The sequence below is a fragment of the Alligator mississippiensis genome, chromosome 3 (assembly GCF_030867095.1).
Source record: "Alligator mississippiensis isolate rAllMis1 chromosome 3, rAllMis1, whole genome shotgun sequence".
Taxonomy (NCBI): domain Eukaryota; kingdom Metazoa; phylum Chordata; order Crocodylia; family Alligatoridae; genus Alligator; species Alligator mississippiensis.
In genome coordinates this window covers 62,631,422-62,648,119 of record NC_081826.1, presented here as the reverse complement: position 1 = coordinate 62,648,119, position 16,698 = coordinate 62,631,422, and the positions used below count along the sequence as shown (strand labels likewise).

The window sequence follows — 16,698 nt, the reverse complement described above, 5'->3', positions numbered from 1 at the left end:
TTTTTCCTCCCTAGGTGCAGCACTTTGCATTTCTCCTTGTTGAACTGCATTCTGTTGTTTTCTGCCCACTTGTCCAACCTATCCAGGTCTGCCTGCAGCTGTTCCCTGCACTCCGGCGTGTCCACTTCTCCCCATAGCTTTGTGTCATCTGCAAACTTGGACAGAGTACATTTCACTCCCTCGTCCAAGTCACTGATGAAGACATTAAAGAGTATCGGTTCAAGGACCAAGCCCTGCGGGACTCCACTGCCCATACCCTTCCAGGTCAAGACCGACCCATCCACCACGACTCTCTGGGTGCAACCCTCTAGCCAATTCACCACCCACCGGATTGTGTAGTCATCCACATCACAGCCTCTTAACTTGTTCACCAGTATGGGGTGGGATACCGTATCGAAGGCCTTCCTGAAGTCTAAGTATACGACATCCACCCCTCCTCCTGTGTCCAGGCGTTTCGTAACCTGGTCATAGAAAGAGACTAGATTGGTCAGGCACGATCTGCCCGCCACAAACCCGTGCTGGTTTCTCCTCAGCATAATTTGCCCTGCTGGGCTCTCACAAATGTGAGCCTTGATAATTTTTTCAAAGACTTTACCAAGGATGGAGGTGAGACTGACTGGCCTATAGTTGCCCGGGTCCTCCTTCCTCCCCTTTTTGAAAATGGGGACCACGTTAGCCCTTTTTCAGTCCTCCGGGACTTGGCCCGTGCGCCATGAGCGTTCGAATATTCCCGCCAGTGGCTCTGCAATGATGTCGGCCAGTGCCTTCAGCACCCTCGGATGGAGCTCATGCAGGCCTGCTGACTTAAAGGCATCCAGTTCTTCCAAGTGACTCTGTACCACCTCAGGATCTACGTATGGAAGTCCGGCGCCTTGCTGCTGCCTCTCTACAACCCCAGTGAGAGACTTGTCGTGTCCCTCACTTAGGAACACTGAGGCAAAGAACTCGTTGAGGAGTTCAGCCTTGTCCCCCCTGTCTGTCACCAATTGTTTCTGCCCATTTAGCAGGGGTCCTATTCCTCCCTGGGCCTTCCTTTTACTCCCAATATAGCTAAAAAACAATTTCTTGTTGTCTTTTACTTGGGTTGCCATCCTCAGCTCCATGATAGCTTTGGCCCGTCTAACTGCCTCCCTACAAGCACGAGCAGAGGAGGTATATTCATCTTTAGTGATCTCACCTTGTTTCCACTTTTTATGTGCTCCCCTTTTGGCCCTTAGGCTGCCCTGGATTTCTCTGGTCAGCCATGGAAGCCTCCTGGCCCCTTTCCCTCTTTTGCCTCGCTTGGGGATCGTCTTGATATCATATCGATATTGGAGAGAAGGGACAACATTGAGGGACCAGAGAGGACCACAGGCATCGGACCCATGAGTGGGGTGGGCAGAAGCCCAAACCCAGATTCTTTTGGTTTTTTTCTCGTCGTTCCACTTTGTATTTGGGAATGACCCAGGGTTGTGACCAAAGAAAGACTCTCCACGGGTCCAGGGTCATGAAGGAAGATCAAGACCAGATTGGCTGGGGCCGTGGAGGAAGGTTGGTCATGAATGCAGGGACCATCGTATGCCTCCAAGCCATCTGGGATAGGCAAATCGAGGATCAGGCCGATGACCCACCATCTGGCGGTCCTGAGGGTTGACACATGGTTGGGGTGTAGGGGAGATGGAGCCCCAAGAATGCCTCCGGCGGGTAGTACCCAGAGCAGCAAGAAACCCTGGGAAGGAGCCTCCCCACTGAAAAAGAGAAGACCAAGCCGTGGCAGGAGAGTGTTGCGGCTGCATTCAGGGTGGAGTGCGACCCAACACCTAAGTTCCAGGGACGTACCCCTTAGCCGGAGTCAGGTGAATGCTTGAAAGCTACCCGAGAATGCCTCTACGAGGTGAGACGGAGGCAAACTGGTTTGTCCCAAATCACTTATGTCTGACAGTACGTTCAACCAGGTTTATCTTTAACGAGTTTCAGCCATTTTGAAACTGGTTTATGTGCACTGAACTTCTATTCTGTTACAGGTTTAAACCAGTTTCTGATCACTTCAACCGGTTTATGTGTAACTTCTGTCCCTAGCCATAATGTATGGAGTGCACAACTGAGAGCTTGCAAGATATGCAAAACAAACAAACAAACAAACAAACTCCCAGAGACCTTTGTATATTCCCAATAATGCAAAAAAAATCTGATGATAATCTAATCAGAAAAATATAAGTGAAGCAGGCAGTTAGATTTTTATCAGTCACTTCATGCTGGTTGCATCCTTTGAAGATTTAGTTTTTTTCAGGTAGGCACAGTTGTTGGTCTGAAATGCATTTTAGTCAGTAAAACAAGCTTACTCATGATCAATTTGGCATTATCCCTGAATGCTGTTGTTATGTACACTGCTCTGCTAATCGAACCATAGTACTAGCCATCAAAATTCTGTAAAGGTTTTGTTTTTTCTTCTCTTCAATCTGAACTTTCAAATCATGTTGTTCTTAATTGACATCAATGGTTGTGATTTATTTTAAGATTGACATTTTTAGATAAGTTCAATCAAACCTGTAAAGAAGATAATTTTATCTCAGTATTGCAACTACTGTATGATACTGTTTTTTCTATAGAATTAATTTGCTTTCTGTGTGATGTATGAGTAATACTACAAAATAATGCTATTTTTTGAGCTTGAAAGAGGAGGAATGTGCTAATAATTACTGCTATTCTGTTCTTAAATAAGGCTTGCATGACTTAGAGATCTCTGTGACTTCAGTCATAGCTATCTTCTTCTTACACTCCTTAAATTTTTAATTAATTTTGCTGGGCTATTTGGCATTTTACTCCAACTTACTGCAAATTAAAAATCTCTTTGTTTATACATGTGCTCCAGCAGTTGGTGGGGTGGGGGGTTTTAATTAACTAAAGTGCCCCTGCCAACATTTTTCAGTGCAGGAATGCTGATACATGTGATGTTGGAGTTTGCTGGAATGCAGTAATTACCACACTCCAGCAGACTCAATTAATTGAGTCTGCTCTGATACTGTAATTACAGGCAGTCCTCGGAGTTATGACACAATTGGTTCCTGAAAACTGTGTCTTAAGTTAAAATGTTGTAACTTGGAACCGATTTTCCCATAGGAAACAATGCTTTAAATGGGGGATTGGTTCCTGAACCAAGGCCCGATACCCTATTTTCACCAGAAATAACCCAGAATTTTGTACTCAATCAATTATAGATGAGTAATATAGCTACATTAATGTATTTATATTGTAAATAGCAATCATATTGATTTCAAAATACTTTTTTGAGGTGACTTTGCTGGACTTTTTGAAGGGCTCTTGGTTGGACTTTTTGAAGGGTTCTTGGCTGGAATCTTCTTAGGAGTATTGGCTGCAGGTTTTTCTGGAGTCTTGTCTGCTTTCTTAAAGAAAGTGTCCAAGGAAGTTTGGACAGATGTTCTCCAGGGAGATGGGTGACACAGCAAACTTGTTCATTGGCACGGCATGGCATTGGATCAAGCGTTGTAAAGTCGAAACTGACGTCAGAAAGTTGAAACAGGGTGTCAATTTAAAAATGTTGTAAGTGCAAAACGTTGAAACTCAAAATGTTGTAAGTTAAGGACTGCCTGTACAGCACATCAGAGCAGCCTTGATGTATGTGTATAGGTGCCCTTTGTGGTTACAATAATTTGCAGAGCAAGATCTAACCAGCTAAAGAATATCCCTAGCACAGGATGGCCAGTGAAGAGCTGGCATATCAGTATGTAGATCTTTATGCCATTTCATTTCTCATTCCTACTGTAAGGGGACATTTTGAGATGTGTCGAGGATGGTCTAGCTATTTGAGCTGCTATAGAATCAGTTGCAGCTTGTAGTAGGTGAGCAGCCTAGTTTGACCTGACCTACTGAGATCAGCCCTGAAATCCAAGAGCTATGGTGGACTTCATGATGACATGCCCTCTTTGCTGGGCGGAGGAGCAACTTGCCACAGAAGAGGAGCTGGGTCACAGTATTTAGTTTTTTATACTATTTTTTGCCTCAGATATCAATTCATTACTCATTAACCTGATTCTGAAACCTTTATGCTCCTGTAAGTGCCACGGAAAATCATTGAAGTTTGTCTGTGAAATGGCTATGGAGCCAAGCCCCCAAATTGGCAAGTCTTTTTTCTTTGGATGCCCCAATCCAAAATACAAATTTAAGAATTAACACTTAAGGAGTGCCCTGTTTTCCCAGCATACATCACAAAGATTAAAGCACTTTTTTTTTTAAAGACCTGGCCTTATCCAAAATTTCCCTCCACCCTATTGGATATTCATTGGTGTGTAACTGCATTGCATCTTGGATGTAACTTTGTTTCAGTGGCATGCTATGGCTTGTATTCTTAAGTAGAATTGTTACATAATTCATAATGGAAGGTAGTATGAAAAAAGTAACTGATTACTTATAAAAAGGGACAGAGACATATAACAACATCAAGCTTTTGATTCCAGGTCTCTGTTGAAGATCAGTGAATTCTTACTGAGGATGATAAAATTATGGAAATGTCTTCTGGGTAGAAAGGGACTGAATGGATCTTATAAGAATTTAAGCAAGCTAAATGGTACTTGGAAGTCTTTGAAGGGCCTAAATCTCCTATTTCACAATATTTAAGAGTGGCTGACCTGGCTGTTCTAACTACATTGGCCAAAGTCTATGAAAAATAGTTCCATAGCCCTTGTATATAAAAACCAGAGTGCCTTATTTGACTGGTAGAAAAACTGGCTTGTGGGGGCTCTGTAGCCATCTTATGGCAGTTCGAGAAAATGCAGTAACATGTTTGTATTCACAGTTACTGAGCTGGCTAAAGGTGATTCTTTTAAATATAATATATTACAAGTAGTTTAATTTTTCCCCAAATTTTGTGCATGATACAGAATTCTTAGGGACATGGGGTGATTGCAGGCATAGAAAAAATCCCCCCAAAACAGTGCTTTACTTTACACTCGTCATGCTCCCATGCTGAGCCCAACACATGCGCAGAAGGGGTAGTGCGTTAGTTGCACCCAGCTTTCACAATGCCTTTAGAGATTACATGGTTTAGCTGGGCTTTTTTGGTGCTTTCATCTAATAGCTGATTGAATCAGTTTAAGCTAAAAGTTCCAAAAAAGTTCCAAAAGCACCCAATTTCTACAGATGCTGCAGAGCCAGGTAACGTGCTGCTGCTTCTGGTAGAGCACGTTTCTTTCCCTCCCCACCCCCCCCCCCCATCTGTCAGCACCCATGATTTTTCAGATATTTTTGAGGAAGTATACATGTAGAAAAAATGGTTTTGAAGAGGAAAGGAACTGGGTTTAACTATTTACACGCATTGTGTTCTCTTTCCAGTTTGCTCCCTCCCTAGGGGTGAGGGAGGGAGTGGGGCTGGGGCAGGCCCTGTACAGTTGGAGTGGGGCTCAGGATGGAGCCACAAGCGGCTTGTCTGGGGGGCACCCAGTGCAGGGAGGGGTGGCAGCTCCTGCCACTGCAGTTACCCCAGGAGGGCATGGGGGGGGGGGGAGTGTGTATTGCACAAATTACCAATTTGCTCAAATAATGAGTAAGACCTTATGAGGGGGATAAGGCAAGATGCCACGTTTATTGTTTAGAATATTCAAAAGAGTGCTTATACATACACACACTTACTCCCAGTCACTCTGCAGATGTTATAGTTACCAAGTCCACTGCTCAGTACTCCTAGGTGGCCAGCCTAGGAGTATGAGATAAGCAGTGGGCATACAGACACGTTTCTGTGCTCCAATGAAGTTTGCAGAGTGTTACCCAACCTCTGGCTGTTAAGTCTCTCTCCTTTTTAAGGGTTATCAAGTTGGTGTTGGGTGACTGGTTCGCCTTTTCTGATTCTGTGGCTCCTTTGTCTGAATCTCAGTACTTTTCTATTCTGACAAGTGGTCAGGCTCATGCTCTTCAAACACTTTATTTACAACATTCTTTCATTATCGGTGGTGTAGGCTGTGTCTGGCACAAAAGGGGAGATGTTGCAGACGTTGTCTTCAATCTTGTCTTTTCTGCTTATCTTTATTCTTCGCCTGGTACAGACTTACCTCTTCAGCCTTTTCAGCATGATTCACCATTTGGTAACTTGTTTATTAACACACAGTTTACCCTACTTTTACCAATTACTCTACACTTATTCATCCATACATCCAAATACTTGTTTTGCTATATAAAGATACAATAACAAGATATAAAAGTACAATAACAAGCTTAATTCATAATAGCAAACTTAAAATCGCTACATGTGCCCCGGATCTGTGCGGGTCAGGGTGGGCTGCCACTGTGGGCTGGGGGCTGTACTGGGCTCTTCCCGGTGGGGTGTTGGGTTGTGCTCAGGGTGGGCATGGTGGCACTGGGAAAAGTTGTTGGGGGCGGGAGGGGCTATGACAAATTTTGGGGTGGCTGCAGCCTCCTCCATACTCCCCTTCCCAGTACCACCACTGCCTGCCCCAAGCACAGCTCGGCACAGCCCTGGCCCCAGCCTGCAGCACCAGCCCGCCTTTGCCCTGTGTGCAGATCCTTCCAGCCGAAATAATTGTCCGTTCCGGTCTTGTGCCTCTGCACAGGGTCAGACTAATCACCATATTTGGGATCAAGAAGGTATTTTACACCATGGTCAGATTGGCATGGACGGGGGGGGTTGTCTTCCTCTGTAGCTAGAGGGTGTGGCCCTCTACCTGAGATCTCTTGAACATATATTGACAATATTTTATAGAAGCAGGACATTGGCTGTGGCAGGTTAGGGTGTTAGGTCTACGTTGTGTCAGGTTCGACAGTAGTCTTATGTAGGGTTTAGATTATGGTTTGTATGCGATGTTTTGGATAGGGATGATGCTGCCTCAGGCAGGGTTTGGACTAGATGACCTCTGGAGGTCTCTTTCAGCCCTGCTTTTCTATGATTTGATCTATGAGTCTATAATTGATTGTAATAGATGAAGTACCACTCAGATAGAACACTGCATTCCCTCTCTGCAGAAAATTAGAATAATGTGGCTATCACAGAATTATAAACTACTGCATGATTTAAAACTAGACAAAATGTCACTACTCAGAGTAAAAGGTTATTTTATTTCTAAATAAATCAGTTTGACATTAAAAAAATACATTTCAGAGAAAGGAACTTTTTGGAAATGGTTCCTCCCTCCACTTTTCTGTGAGGTAGTACTCAAAGGTCTGATTCTAAGTAAAGCTAGCACCCACAGCTTCCATCTACTTTATTTAACAGTTCATGACACCCCCTAACTATAGCAATGCAGAGAAGTTAGAAACGTAATTTTCAAGAACTGTTATAACAAGTCCACTGGATTCAGCTTTGGTGGCAATTGATGTGTTGGCCTTTTTAGTCATTAGGATTAAATTGTATTAAAAAGGCACAGGTCTGAAACACTGGGAAAAAATTAAGTGAAATGTTTACTTGCTGACCATTAGTAATATGTGTGTATGGATGCAACACAGAGAAATAATTCTATCATAAAGTGACAACTTGCTCGTGTCCTATAAATGATTGTAAAGTAATGAAACATTTTCCTCTTTGTCTACCTGACAGTTTTTGTTGTCTTCTAAGGATATTTTCTTTTTTTAAATTTTTTTTTAAGATTGCTTTCTCTTCCTCACACTTGTGAAAGACCCACATAATGGGAAGTACTTGACTACACAGGTGCCGCGTCTACCTGAAACGCCGACTGCACCATTATTACTGCGTAATCATTTAGCACTTGTTTAAACTGGAGTTACTGCACAGCCTTGCCAAGGAATGGCTTTTTCATGATGCTGACTGCACAGCAGCCCATGACTACTGTGTAGTAGCATTACATCATGCTTCCTGCCACGCAGTGCTACTGCTCAGTAGTCGTGGACTACTGTGCAGTCAGCATTTTCTGTAGACGTGGCCAGGGAAGAGTTAATGTGACTGTAGGCAAATTGATGACATCAACAGAATGTAGTTTTTAAGCTGACAATGCATTGCCTTAAAATTAAATATGTGAAAATAACCTGGTTGATCATCAAAGAGTTGACATGTACCAACAGTTAAGGGAACGTCTGCTATCTTAGATACCACAGAGTGGTAATTCTGATAGCATTTGAGTTCAAGATTCTAGATTTAACTCCAAGAGGATAACCTGCAAAGTTATGGGTCAAGGTAGTCAGTCTTAAAAACTGGAATCTTCTCTGAGTAAGAGCGGAGGAAAACTGACGCCGAGAGCTTACGCTAATGAGCACAGAGAAGGGACCAGCTCTTGTGATCTCTTCTCTACTGCATGGATGCAGGATGCACACTTCTAGAATGCTATTCCTTTCTCCTTTTCAAGTTGACAGAGTACTGCACACATTTTGAGTGTTTGTATGTACCATAATTACTCAATTCCAGAATTAGATTTTTTCCCCTCATTCAACATGGAGGTGGGGGAAGGAGAAACTTTGTCTTGTCAGAGGCTGGGGGGGCATCTTCGTTGAGGTAGTGGTTAGGAGTGTCAGGCTGTGGAGATGAGTTGTCCTGGGGTGTGGGAAGCATGGGAACACCAGGAGGATGGGGCAGGGAGCAGGAATGCCTGGAAGGGGGGTTGCCTGCAGCTGCTTTCCTTGGCTAAGCCTGGCAATGTGTGTTGTCACTCACATAAGCCCAGCAGACTCAACTGTCCCCCGTCCCCTGTGGCAAGCCCCTTCCTTTAAGAGCCAGTGAGCAGGCTGCCTGTCTCTCTAGGCTCTGGTGTGCTGTCAGGGAATGCCTCAGCCATTATCCAGTCTATTAACATGTATTCCTTAGGCACTGGGCTGCATTGCCATTTGACAGAGAACTGAGTCAGGCCCCACTGTCTTCTAGTGTGTTTCTCAACCCATGGGTCACCACCCAAAAGTGGGTTGCAAGAATATTTCAAAGGGTCATGAGCTGTAGCAGGGTAGAGGGATCGCAGGAAGGCACCTGCCCCTTCCAATGGAGGAAGGGGGTAGGGGAGAACTGAATGGCGAGACTGGTGGCACTGGAGTGCCCATGCTTGGAGGGGTAGGGCAGCCAGGAGACACTGCTCAGGGGTGGGAGGGGCCATGACCAGACTTCCTGGTGCAGTAGAGCAGCCCCAGCTCAGGGCAAGGTGGGTGCCACAGGCCTCTCCTCCCTCCAGCCTGTGCTGAGGCTGGACTTGCTCCGTTGCTGCCTGCATGAGTCAGAGCCACTGCAGCTACCATGCTACAGCCCAAGTGGGATGGGGAAGCTGGGGGCCCCTCTGGCAGGGCTGGGGGGGGGCAGGGGGCTGCAGGTCGGGAGCGAGGGACACCGAGGGGGCAGGGGACTGGGGGTCGGGCACCAGGTGTGGGTCAGGACAGGCCATGGATCTTTCTAAATGGGTCCCAGTTGGGAAAAGGTTGAGAACCACTTTTCTAGGGAATTTTCCCCCTACAGGGAGGTAGTGCCTCCCCCTGGAAACCCCCCAGCACATATTTACTGTCCTGAAGTGAATGGAACTACTCGGGCACTAAAACTCATGCATATGCATGTGCTGTTTGGAAGATCTAGGTGAAAAAACATTGAATGTTGTTTCTGCAAAGCCTGGCAAAAAAGCACCCGTAGTTGTGAGATTGGTTCATTTTAGGTTTCTAAAAGAAATTAAATGTTCTGGAGACTGGATTACAGAGTTGAGCAGGACTAAGACCTCTAAATTAGCTGTTTGCTCTACCTTTGCCCAGTGGTCATACAAGTGGGGTCAGAGTGGATTTCAAAAGAGATTGCAGTTCTTCTGGATTACCCTAAAGGGACAGACATTCAAAAAGTCAGAGTCTGAATTGATACAATCTTTGCAGGTTAGTCTAACCTGCCTAGGTTGAATCAGTCTGAACACAGATACCTCTCAGGTAAGCTAGCATACCACATGCCTAAGGTCCATGGGGCTGGAGTCCATGCTGTGGGAGGGAGGGGGAAAGCAGTGGTGGGGTGGGGGTAGGGGTGCGGGAAGCAAGACAGACCCTGCTGTGCCTGCAGTTTCCACTGGAGCTCTGGCTAGGGAGCAGAGGGGCAGGGCCAGCCCTGTTCTGTGGAGCAGAGAGCCCAGCCCAGGGCTGCAAAGCAAACCAGGGGGACTCTTGTTTAACTTAAATCAGGAAGGGGTCTGGAACAGACATTGCATAAATTGGTTTGACCCAAATCAGTTAAGTTTGATATTACATTCAACCAGGTTTATCTTAAATAGGCATCAGCCATTTTGAAACTGGTTTATGTTCACTGAACTTATGTTCTGTTACAGGTTTAAACCAGTTTTGGACCACTCAAAATGGTTTGTGTGTAATGTCTGTCCCTAGCCGAATTGGTGCATCTTTCTTATCTGCATTCTGTATAGACTTCAGTATAGTTTGTACTAATATAACCAAATAAAACTATACAATATTGAAGATAGATTAATTGCTATGAAGAGGGGGGAGAACAAAGTGCATTTTACCATAAACAATCTACTTGTAAACACTGACAGGCTAAGAAAATATTTCATTACTTTCTAGCTTATGCATTGATTGGTGCTAATTACAGTTGTTTGCACTACACTGTTTTTTTGGAACAAAAGTCAATAAAAGGAAGTCATCTGGACTGGAAATTAGGAAAATGCTGCTAACCATTAAAAGCACATCAATAAAATAAACAAATCCTGCAGTTAGGGCACATTAAAGAAAATATAAACAAGTACTGGAAATAACTTGCAGTCTTAATAGAAGTAAATCCTTACTGATGCAACAGTTTAAATTCAAATGATAGATGACTTCTCAATTTAGCTCCTAGATATAGATATAGGTATATATGCCATAGCTTATAAAATCAGGACTTGTACCCCTGAGAGCAGTATCACTTTACAAGGCTTTAATGAATGAGTTGTTACTTTAAAAACAGGCAAAATCCTGCTGGTGATTTTGCTGGTTTGCCAGTAGAAGAGGGTATATAATATTGCATAGAAAACAAATCTCTGAACTCACAGAATGTTGATCTCTTAATTTTTGTTTCCTCATTGCACGTCAGGAGTCAAGAGGGACCTTTCAAGGTTTTATGTCTGCACGTCTCTGTATGTGTTTGTTTAAAAAAGAGAAGAAAAAATAAAGCAGAGGCTATTACCCAAGCCTACCAATTGCTCAGTGTCAAGGCACTCATTTGAAATGTGGAAGATCCAGATTCAAGTCTTTTGGTTGCCTGATTCAGATGAGGGATTTGAACCTGGTCTTTCACACCATGCTGTAGCAAGGAAGTTTGGCACCTGGGGCAAGGCCGCAGCACCAGTCTGCCCTTACTCCATGTGCAGATCCAGAGGGGCACATGCCCCACAATGCTTGCCTGGAGGTGCACGCAGCAGTGGGAGCCGCCCCCCCGGGATGAGCCAGTTGTGGCTCTGCCCCACCTTGGCTGGGCAGTTCCTGCCCCAGCCTCCCTCTTTCCTCACTGCCCCAGCCTCCCTCTTTCCTCACTGCACTCCCATTGTCCCTTCCCTTCCCCCACAACAGACTCGCCAGCCAGACGGTACTCTCTAAGCTGCCAACCTGGCTGCATGCATGCTGTGGCTGTGCACATGCACATGGCATTTATCAGTCACATCAGCCAAAATTTTTTGAAATATTTATAACAAAATATGGACTTGTGACTCGCTTGTTGGTGGCCCTTCGCTTTGGAGTCCAGGGTGATCGCCCCACTTGTCCCCCCTTCTACCCCCCCCCCCCCACTATGATACTGCTTTCACATAGAAGAGTGCCCTGATCAGCAAGGTTTTCTGGGATGTAGTGTAACTGTGGTTTCTACCAGGAATTTCAACTTTGAGCATAGAAATCTTCCAATCAAATTTGGTATGTTCTCATGTAAAGTTTGCTTTTAGTGAATCAGCATTTTCTGATGCAGTCAAACAATTCCTGGTTGTTCTTTTCATGTGATGTGAGCTGTCTCTTTCCATAGCTCACAGGACTCCGCTGGTGGCTCTCCACACATCACTATGACATATACTGTGGTATATGATGTCATGAATTGATGTAAATGGGACGTGGTAAAGCCTTAAACAGGCAGCTGTACACATAGTCATTGGTAGAAAGGCTACTGTAGAAACAAATATATGAGCATTTCTCTGCTCAGAGTTTGGAAGCACTTGCTACTTTACCATTACATTAAGATGTTCCACTGAGAGAGAGACTGAACACAGTTCTTCCCTCTCACTGGTTTTTTAGCTCCATTGATTTTAATGGACTTCTGTTTTCAATGATGGCAAAAGAAAGTAGTCAGGCCCATGTTGGTCTGCAGTGCATTACTTTCACCAGATGTGTATCCAGCTGTGTTCCAGCTGGATACCGTGTGGGTGTTTTTTGGTCACGCAGGATTTGCATTATACTGTGCCTACACTATAAATATTAAGTTATTTCTGTTTTATTTTAGAAAAACAAAGAGTGGCTTTACCACTTTAATTGCATCCACAAGTTTCATAATTGTTTGAAAGTTTAGTTGGAACATATGGTACCTGAAGAAAGTTGCAGTACATTTCTTCTGATCATCTCCACTACTGGAGTAAAATATAATGATAGCTTTTATTGTATAATCATAAGCAGAAAACTGTGTGTTCTTTTAGATTAAACATTTGTTATATTTACTGTAAAAACACATTTTTACAAGGAATGTTTCTCAATTTGCTTTTTAAAATCTGCTTTGTTTTTAGGCATTGCTATTTCTGATGAACTGGATAAGGTAAGAGAAACTCTATGCCTAATGAATAATATAAAAAATAGAAGCTTATGATTATTTTGAAGAGTGAGAATTCTGTTTTGCAAGTTTTCTGCATACATTGAACTCACTGGGTTCAGAAGGAATTTGGAAACCTATCAGGTATTGATTGGGTTTGTTTATATTATGAGACTGATCCAAAGGTGACTGGAAGTTGTAGAAAGACTTTGGTTGGCATGACATAAATGTTATTGAGCTCCATGGCCTACTATGCTAATGACTTATAGGGATAGTTTTGGAGCATACTAACAGCTAAATGTTTCCATGAGTGAAAATATTTTTGATTGATTAAATCAAATTATTTTAGATTTTATAATACTTAAATTGATTATCCTATATGTTAATATTTTCAGAAATATTAGTTGGCCCCCAACCTGATTAGTTATGCAAATGTACAAGCCAAAGAAACAAATGAGTATTAATTTCAGTTTAATGAAGCATAAAATGGTCTGTTCTATTCTAGCCACTTTAAAGTGTATAGACTTCTTCTCAGGTAATCCAAGATGCTAGTTTCAAAGTGGCTTGAGGAGCACTGAGAGAAAACCATGTGCATGTGAAAAAGCCCAGTCAAAACCATGCTGTCTACTTCCAGCTGTTGTGTTTTGACCTTGATCTTTCCTTTGTCTAAAGTTGAATAATCCCATTGATTTAATTAACTATGCACATAAATATATCAGAAACAGAACCTGTTATTCCTACCACTGACATGCAACTGTAACCACACTCAGGAGTATGTATAATGAATAATAACAAAAGAACTCTTACCATCTGAGTAATTTTACTGAGGTCAAGACACAGATTTTCGTTGTTTTGATTACTGTAAATATGTGAAGTTTTACTATTTTTGAAGAAAAAAACTTTTAGTGGAAAGTCCTTTTCCTCGCAATTTTGAGGGAATATCTAAAAAAAAGTTGACAATTAATTTTGATGAAGGTCAATTTTTACCTCAGACTATGCAAGCTTTTGAAATGTCATGTTTCATTTTAAAAATGCTATTTTATGGGAAGTAACATTTTGATGGCATGGCTAAGATATTAATTTTTTAGCTACATTTTAGTAAATGTTTGCTGCCATACTTATTTTTTTTTAATATCCTGAAATATTTTGGTTATAATCTTTTTTTTCCCTTGCATTTCTCACCAGTGCAAGCAGTTTGACACCTTTACAGTGTTACATCTGTTTTAACTTCTGTTTCTACAGAAGCAGTTGAAAGGATACTATTGTTTAAAAATCAGGTTTTATTTTACACTCCCTTACAAGTTTTCAACCGTAGTAAAGCTCCTGCTGGATGTTCACCATTTTTGTTTTGGGTCCCATTCCATTTGACCTGCATATTCTTAAGCTTCCCATATCTAAATCAGTCCCTCCAACCCCCTAGCTACATTCAGCGAGGGCCACACATCCCCTTGGTCACATAGGCTAGGGACAGAAGTTACACATAAACAAGCTTAAGTGATCAGAAACTGGTTTAAACCTGTTAACAGAACAGAAGTTCAGCACACACAAACCAGTTTCAAAATGGCTGAAACTGGTTTAAGATAAACCTGGTTTGAATGTAGTATCAGACTTAACTGATTCCAGACAAACTGGTTTATGAAACTTCCATCCAAGACCCCTTCCTGGTTCAAGTTAAATCACAGCCCTTCAGCATCCCAGCATGTTTTGCAGCCCTGGGTTGGGCTGTTAGCTGATGAGGGGCTGGAGGGGGCAAGACAATCTAGGCATAGAGCCCAGTCTGGGGGAGGGGGGAAAGGGCTTCCCCCCCCCCCCCGAGGCAAACCCCGGCTCGGGGCTGGGACCAGGAAAGGGGATTAAATACCCCTTTCCCTGCTCAGATTTAACGCTGGCTGTGATTGTGGACTACAAATCCCAGAGGCAGCTGGAAGCAGGGAGAGGAAGTGATGAGTAACCCTGCAGAGTCCTACTGTGATTTTGGACTGCAAATCACAGAGACCCTGGGGCAGCTGGAAGAGGAAGGTAGCACACAGCCAGAGAGCCATGCTCTAGTGCCCCTGGCTTCTGGCCTGAGCCACTGTAGACATGTGGCTGCATTACCTGAATCAAAGGTAAATGTCTGTTCACTTTTGTTCCAGTTTAATCTATGCATCTTAGGCTAACCTACAGAGACGGAAGCGATTCAGCCTCATATTTCTTGACTGTCTGTACCTAGCCATACTTCACAGCCTGCATACCATGCCCTGCTCCAGGCATCCCACCCACTAAGCTGAGTCAGCACCCCTGCTCCTTGCATATGCTGCTGCATGCTCTTCCTCCCTATCAAATGGAAGCCCTGCCTCCCATTGCGTTGTGCCTTTGCTCCTGGACCATACAAGGTCCTCAAGTCCTCCCAAACCTTCTGATTATAGGTTCTGATGGCTGCACCACCCTCATAAGCAGGAACCAGGAGGTGGAAGCTGGAGGAGAGAGGAGGGACCTGGAGACTCTGGTTGCAGCATCTGCAGCTGGAGCAGTGGGTGGGAGTTGGGGAGGTGGGGAGGAAGAGGCAGAAGCTGGACTGGACACCTGAGAGCCTGGAAGGCCTTCCTGCTTGCCCTGTTTTAGGGGTGTCAGTCATGTGGCCTATACAGCCTGGGGCCTAATCTGAACAAGCCTTGGAGCCTATGACTTGGTCCTGTCTATCAGGGCACTCCACACCATCCCCATGCATCATGTGCAGAGCAAGGACTGGAGTGGGTTAAGCATATGATGCATATGGGGCTGGACTGGACACACAGGTCGGCATAAAGAGTGCTGCATGTGGTGCCATGCAGCATTAGCTCTGTGTGCTGGCTCTGACCCACAGAATGGCCCAGTGATCCTAATCTAGCCTGTGGGGCTGAAGGACATTGACACCCCTGCATTATATTATGTAGACAAGTTTGCTTCTGCTGTAGCTCTTCCCAGTTTGACTCCAGTGTGCCTTCTGAAAACAGAGGTTCATAAGGGAGTTTTACCTGGTGGCAGTAGCATCTATCTACAGGCGGCAGCTGCTGCTGCAGTTGCTGTTGCTGTGGGGTAAAATTGCCCTGTGTGCCTCAGGTTTCAGAGGGGACGTTGGAGTAAAACTAGGAAGGGCTGTGACAGAAGCAGCATGCCTGCCTGCATAATGTAATAATGTGATTCAGGCAAGGCTACAAGCAGCTGCTTTTCAGTTCAGCTCCAACTGCTTTTCAGTTCAGCTCAGCTCAGTTGTGCCTCCTGAAAACAGAGGAGTGCAGGGCAGGAGGAACTGTTTCTGGGAAACAGCAGGCAAGGTCAGACCAGGAAGGGCTGTGCCAAGTATGTGCTCCTTCCACAGCCACTTTTTGATCTGACTCTGGAGGAGGCGCGTGGCCCAGCTGCATCTGGCCACAGTGGTGATAGAAGTGACTGCGCTATGGCAACAACTTGGCCCGTCCCTCCTCACTCTTGGGTCTTGCCTCTTTTCCTCCACATCACCAGAGTTCCCTATGTTCTGCCTGCATACCCCAGAACCTTGTCCCTGCCAGCCAGATGACCCTGGACTCTGTCCCTTACAGTCCCAGGGTTGTACCTTACAGTCCCAAGTATTGTAATTGTAATATTTACAGTACTCATAATATATTTATATTCATTTCAAAATGGGATACTGTTACATTCAGAGAAGTTTTGGAGGAGTTCCTTGAATCTAAAAAGCTTGAGAAGTTTACTGGTTCATATGGAGGGAGAGATGAATGATTGTTATGTTACTTCACAGGCAGCCTTGCAAAACCCAGAGCAAGTCCTGACTAAGTAGGGACAAGTGTGAATGGTTCACTTGCTTATTTTCTATTAACATACGGAGAAGGCTTGCTGGTTTCTTGGGCTTATTCATATCTTAGGGAGGAATCTGAATGATGTTCATCTCTGGGTTCAACTAAGAAAGGGTAGGTAAGGGTAGATATCCTACTGGGTACCTAGAGGGATGAATTGTATTAGTTTGTAACACAAAGTCTCATCCTCTCCTAAATCAGAATTTTCCA

The 16,698-nt window shown here is 44.1% G+C and overlaps 1 protein-coding gene across 10 annotated transcripts in view; it reads left to right on the top strand.

Annotated features, from left to right (window-relative positions):
* The window catches only part of C3H8orf34 (chromosome 3 C8orf34 homolog), a 545,250-nt gene that overhangs the window by 81,296 nt on the left and 447,256 nt on the right, over positions 1 to 16,698 (top strand). For all 10 annotated transcript variants that reach the window (XM_059723997.1, XM_059724000.1, XM_006260932.3 and 7 more), the window contains one exon: positions 12,654 to 12,682. In XM_059723997.1, the coding sequence (XP_059579980.1) occupies positions 12,654 to 12,682 (29 nt within the window). Of the gene's footprint in view, positions 1 to 12,653; positions 12,683 to 16,698 lie in introns of those variants that run through there.